General features: G+C 38.6%; 1 protein-coding gene across 1 annotated transcript in view; it reads left to right on the forward strand.

Annotated features, from left to right (window-relative positions):
* The first annotated feature begins 5,793 nt into the window (after positions 1 to 5,793).
* kdrl (kinase insert domain receptor like) overlaps positions 5,794 to 6,632 on the forward strand; it is a 41,907-nt gene continuing 41,068 nt past the window's right edge. The window contains exon 1 of the mRNA XM_005723012.1: positions 5,794 to 6,286. Within this exon, the coding sequence (XP_005723069.1) occupies positions 6,223 to 6,286 (64 nt within the window). The 5' untranslated portion in view covers positions 5,794 to 6,222. The remainder of the gene's footprint in view (positions 6,287 to 6,632) is intronic.

A 6,632-nucleotide genomic window follows, 5' to 3' on the forward strand; every position in this document is an offset into this window, starting at 1 on the left:
TAGTGACGTCAGACTGAACAATCGGATAGAGGGAATTATTCTGCCTACCTTAAGCTGTTCCTAATACTAGCTTGATAATAATTGCAGGTGTGACAAAAATCAAATACTATTAAACAAAGGGATAAAGACAGTTTCTGTTGGTTACTGTTTTATCCCCATCTTCTATAGAAAGTTATTTGCTAGAGAATTAGAAGGGGCAAGGTCCTACAAGACCTACAGTTCATCTCAACACTTTGCAATGGGGAGATTGGGACTAACTTCTTTTAGAGATTATTGTTTTGCAGCACAGATGAGTGCTATTGTACTTATGTAGCCCATCATAAAATACACATGGAAAAACACTAAAAAGAAAATACCTCCCATTCCCATACAGCCAATTGTATCAGATAACAAGGTTATGTAAATATTAGGTGAAATTGACTCTTAAGGTATATAAAACTGTTATAAAAGAACATAAACTAGAGCAAGACATTTATATTATCAAATCCATGAGTTGTGATTTTATTGTGTGCATTCGGATTTCTATACAATATAATGAAAGAAGGAAAACTGCACAGTTTTGAAATGTTTAAAGAGAAATATTTATTATAAAAGCAAGATTTCTATATATTTGCAGATGCAACACTATGTTGATATGAAGGTCAAAGAAATGTAACTGTTGAAAATGATTTGTCTTTTTTTTCCCCTCATTTCCCTTATCTACCTTGGTCTATGTATGTGTTGTGTAGTGTTTTATGTATATGGCTTATGTTTATGTAGTATTTCAATTTAAAAATAATTAAAACAGAAATAAGAATCAGCAAGGACTTTTGAGAGAAGGGTCATCTACTGGAGCACAAGATGATCCAGGCTATGCAGGGCTTTAGCTTTCTGGGAACATAAAATAAGGCAGTAAAGTCATATTAAATTTGATTTTTCAGTCATTTTAAGGTCAGCTCAACTCACCGCAAAGTTGAATTGCTAGCAGTGTACAAATCAAAGTTTGCTTACAGATAATGGAGTTCTGTCAAAAACTAAATGTTTTGACAGGGCGTGCTCTAAGTTTTAACTTTGCCAACACTAACTGGTATTGATCGCATGTTGGCACCAGTAGCTCTTAAATAAAGTCTATGGTTGATATTATACTTACTGTTATAAAGGAAGGAAAAAAGGGGGGAAAAAAGTATAAGCCCTTATTTCTTGGTAAATCTAAGAAGCCTTATAAGACTGGCTTAGCGCACTTGTTTACATTTATTGCCAAATGACATTTTCCAGTCATCACATGCTTGGCAAGTAGATTAAATTACCTGTACTTATAGTAACTAGTGTGGGAAATTAAGGGTTTATTATTTGTTTTAGATATAGACATCAGGATAACACAGAAAAAGAGAGCTTGCCAGGCAACAAATAAAAAAAATAGTCAATTGGTATTTGGACTGTAAGTTGTAATGTTACCACAAAAGCACATCCATCTTTTTTATTAGTAATTCTAAATGCATGAACAGAGACCTGTTCTGTTTTTCAGTGTACAGGTGTCTCTCCTTGTGGTTGTTAATACAGGTATCATAGTCAGAATATCATAGGTATCATAGACGGACATGCGACTGTAATATTATCCCGCCAACTCCTTCTGATATTATGGTTACAAAACAATTTATCTTATGTGTAAAACCAAAAATCTAGTTGTAAGTCACAGTACATAAAACTATATGGGTTCTTTCTGGCAACAGGTATCAGGAAAAGAGGGGGCATCAGAGCTAAGCAGAAAGAGGAGATCAGGTAAGGCTTTTTCAATTTTCAACTTGAATTATGATTCTTTTTCAAATCACACAAAACATTAATAATAGTATTAAAAAGACTCCCATTTTACTGCCATTTACAGGTGTAAAGAACAAAGTGCCCTCTGACAGATTCATCACTTTCCCAAATCAAACTTCCACCCTTATTCATACCTTTTTGATACTCAAAGGTACCAAGGTAGGCAAAAGCACTATGACATTATGAAACACTGACATCTCTCTTAGATATTTTAGTCTCCTCATTGAAGTGAATGTTTTCTCTCTAAAAGTTGAAAAATTCCTATTTTTATATGTATGCACGCAATTCAAATCAAAGAAAAAGATGAAAGCCTAAGTTTCCATATGTCTCTGTTAGGGGAGTATATTGTATTTAGCTCAAGAAGTTACTACAGGAATACCAAGAAATCACAACATGGCTATAAAACCATCTGCAAAATATTGTATAGGTCCGCTGTTATGCTGCCTGAACACTTCTGACCCATTGGAGTGTGAATAAGGGAACTGTGGGGGCATCCTGTAGTGTCTGGCAATGGGAAATTGGATCCTGCGTGTTGCAGGGTGGGGTCTGTGTGGATCAGGGTTATTACGGCATATCCCAGGGATTCTTGATTATTAGCTGGGGAGTTTGGAGGCCAGGTGAACATATTTAGCTGCTGGAGGGGGTTGCTTTCTTTTTCACGGGGCTATGTGTTTAATGCAAGATTGTTTAGGTGTGCAAAGGTTGTTAAGTATGAAACAAGAGGACCACAAGGAAGATTCATGCATGCACTGAAGAAGGATAGGCAGAGGGTGACATAAGAGCATGGTAGGGATAAGTTGAGATTGAGGGAGATTGTCAGCTGTGGTGACTTCTTAAAGGGAGCAGAAAACAGAGGAATAATAATACTTTCTATTAAAAGGAAAGCAGGTACCCCACCTTTTAAACCAGTAGCATGGAATACTTGGAAGGGCAAATGTTCAGAATAAATAAAATAGTGTTCATTTGGTGTGTGAAGTCAACAAAACCCACTTAATCCATAAGTTCTATCAATATATTTATTAAACCATTTTTGCTTCCCATTAAGAGAAAAAAAAATATGGCTATAGATGTAGCCTTTCCCAGTCCTGTCCTTTTTTTTCCAATCAACACTAGATGGAGCTAAACTAGATGGAAACTGTGTTACTGATCCTAATACAGTAACACAGTTTCCAAAAATCCTCTGACTTCTGCAAACTTCTGTCCAGGACTTAAAAATTACAAATTTATGCAAGTATTAGTTTTGCTAACATAGTAGAACACACTACCTGGCCACTTCATTAGGTTCTGCTTCGGATTACACAAATATCTAATGGGCCATTTATATGGCAGTAACTTAAAGCATTTACGTAACCTGTGTAAATGAGAATCAGGTAACTATGATTATTAAATCAAGTAACTACTCGTTAGAATCAAGGTATACAGACAAGCATCTCTGAATTCACAACATATCCAGCCTTGAAGAAGATGTAACAAACAACCACGCTTGGCACTACTTGTGTCTGCTAAGAACAGGAGCTTGAGGATACTATTCACAGAGGCTCACCAAAATTAGAGAGAAGACTGGAAAAAGTTGCCTGGTCTGATGAGTCCTGATTTCAGCTGAGCGATTCAGATGGTAGGGCCAGAATTTCATATAAACATTAACGCATAGATCCATCCTGGCTTGTATCAAAAACTGATGATGATAGTGGTGGTATACTAGTGTGGGCCATCTCTTTATTACTACCCATCCTGTGATGGCTACTTCCAGCTGACAACACACAATTTTACAATGTTCCTATTATCACAAACTGGTGTCTTGAACATAACAATTAGTTCACTCAGATGGCCTTCACAGTCACCAGATCGGAATCCAATAGAGCATCTTTGAAATGTGGTGTATTGGGAGATTTCCGTCATGGATGTGCAACTTACAAATCTGCTATCATGTCAATATGGACCAGTTTCTCTGAGGAATATTTCCAGCATCTTGCTGAATCTATGCCATAAAGAATTAAAACTGTTCTGAATGTAGGAGGAGGGGGTCCGGTACAGTACTAGAAAAGTGTAACTAAGCAAGTTTTCATCAACTTGTACTTCTAATTTTGCCTTCACACCCTCAGTCTGAAGTCTGGAAATGCTGGCACTACTTGCATTCATGTCAGAGTACAGTCACTTGACGGAGCATGCAGTCAGACGCCGTCTACTACTCTCCTCAGAAAGGACATTTCTTCTGGTTCATTTACCCAAGACGAACAAAAGGAAGACTGCATGCGGTGTGTGTACAACCAGTTAGTCCCCCACAGTCTGTTTGAGCACCAGCTTCCAAAATAAATCATTTTAAATCCACCCCTCTCAGCTTGTAACTTCCAGCAATTGTTCATCAGGAGACTTATCTGTTGCACTGTTAGCCCAAAGGGAATGTCTCCCTTTTTAAAAGCTTAAATATGGAAACAAACTAAGAAAATTAGAGTTGCAATTTTATACACTTTACAAGTTATTGCTCTGTTACAATGCATGAGCTAATAGTTTATCATCTAATAATAAAATGTTCAATTCTTGCTTCCCAAATTTCCCAAAGTGAAATTCCCGCAGTCATAATCTAAAAATTGGTAGAAATAAATCAGTGCAGCCTTCAATATGATGTTTCCTTTTCGAAAGAAATCACGAGAGAGAGCAATAACTTGTCTGTAGCTTCTCTTTCTTTGGCTGTTTGTGACTTAAAGTATTGATAGTGGGCAGGAAATTGCTGAATTCTTTAGTTGTGACAGTGTGGTCTCAAACTCCCAGTTAGCATAAGGATTACCAGCATTGGAATGGCCAAGTTTCCCATGCTCTCATGTGCCACATCACAGTTCTCCTGCTATAGGTCGGAAAATTGGTTTACATTACATTTCAATTTGCCTCGTGTATCACCTTTAGCACACAACACTACTTCCGATCCAGAGCCAAAATGGTAGCTGTGGATTCCTGTTGTGGGCGGAAAGGTGAGGGCAGGATGTTCTTATTTACAATGCCTGCTAGTATGACCTGCAACAGCAAAGTGATTGTTGTTGTGATAAAAAGAAAACAGTCTGCGGCATATCCACACACTGCAGGGTACGGCCGGACAAAAGAAGATTATTTACATTGATATAAAAAGAAGTGCATCCTGTTTCTGACGTTAAAAATAAATCCAACAAATGTTTATTCTGCAAACCTGGGCAGATAGATTCAAGCTGATATCACAGTGATTGTTTGCACTGCATTGTTTTGTTTTTCTCTCCAGTCAAGATAAATGCAATTACCTTTAACCTCAGGTAAACAGGTTGATTTTTATCAGTGTTGCACACAAAGGTCAGTTAAGTAAATAAATACATAGCGTGCTAATTTATTTTATAATTAAAAATTGCAAAAATATGTAATGAATCAATGTTAACAAGAGCTTTAACTAAAGCAGACTGCTTTTAATCAACAACATTTGGGCACAACAGCCTTTCAGTTATGGCAGTTGGGATGTGGAAAATTCCTTAACACTAAGAGAGTACAGTGTGATAGTGGATAAAAAGTCAAAAATAAGAGACTTCGTGCACCAGAAGATTTTATTTCAGAAAGAAATTGAGACGGTTTATGCTTCTGAAGAGCATCTGCTCCCTACTAATAGGTGATTGAAGAACTCCCTTTATAGGTTTGTGAATTTAATTTGAAAACATACTCATTAAGACTCTAAGGTAGCTCAGTATCTCTAGTGTCTAAGGGAGCTTCTGCCAGGTATGAAAAACTGAGTGGAGTTTCCTAAATGATAAGATACGTGCAATGACTGCGTTTCTGTTGCATCTTTTTTCCCCCTGCACATTTATAGTGGGAATAACTCAGAACAATGACTTACTGTTCCCCCTCAGTAGCTAAGTAGCTAGCTAAGTCGTCCCCTCCTCCCCCATCCTCCCCCTCCTCAACAAAAGTGACGTCGCGTCCTCCGTCTGTGTGTGGCTCCATAAAACGTGTCACGTCTGGACGGCACTGTAAGTGTTGCACAGAGGCGATAGGGAGGAGATACAGTGGGTACAAGGCGCAGGAGCTCATTCATCTCGTTCTTGAGTCCAAACACAGCACCAGAGCTGAAGTACTTTTCACTTCAACTTTTTTATTTTTTACCGCCGATTTAATTTCCTTTATTTAACTTTTTTTTTCTCCTTTTACTACTTTTGCACCTGCCCAGAGGATAGTGCGCCGGTGCCGGGAGTTGGACTGCCGAGCAGCGCAGGAGAGCTCCCCCGCGAATCGCGTGCAGGCATATGGGGAAATTACTGCTGCTTTGTCCTTGCGCACCTGAACCTTTTGGGGATTCATGAAAGGCGTTTTATAGGCCAATTAAGACTCGCAGTCAGCCGGAATTTAAAGAGACAAACAGGGACTCGATTGCATTTATTTTTATCACAAGGTTTGCACTTTGGGGAAGTTCGCAGCATGGCACCACCTGACTGCTTCAACCGGGTCGCTGTCATCTTGTGTTTTTTATGTCTAACATTAGGTGAGTCATTGTTTGTGATCATGTTTACATACACTATATATTTACGAGTGAAAGAACAGACTTTCTGATTGTTAATTCCCTTCAGTGAATGAAAGACTGATTGCATAATATTTAAAAACACGAGATATGGTAAATGGCCTGCATTTGTATAGCGCTTTTCTAGTCCCTAAGAACCCCAAAGCGCTTTACACTACATTCAGTCGTTCACCCATTCACACACTGGCGATGGCAAGCTACATGGTAGCCACAGCTGCCCTGGGGCGCACTGACAGAGGCGAGGCTGCCGGACACTGGCGCCACCGGGCCCTCTGACCACCACCAGTAGGCAAACATGGGGTTAGTATCT

The sequence above is a fragment of the Pundamilia nyererei genome, unplaced genomic scaffold, assembly GCF_000239375.1.
Source record: "Pundamilia nyererei isolate P.nyererei 1_Seehausen unplaced genomic scaffold, PunNye1.0 scaffold00008, whole genome shotgun sequence".
In the NCBI taxonomy this organism is placed as follows: domain Eukaryota; kingdom Metazoa; phylum Chordata; class Actinopteri; order Cichliformes; family Cichlidae; genus Pundamilia; species Pundamilia nyererei.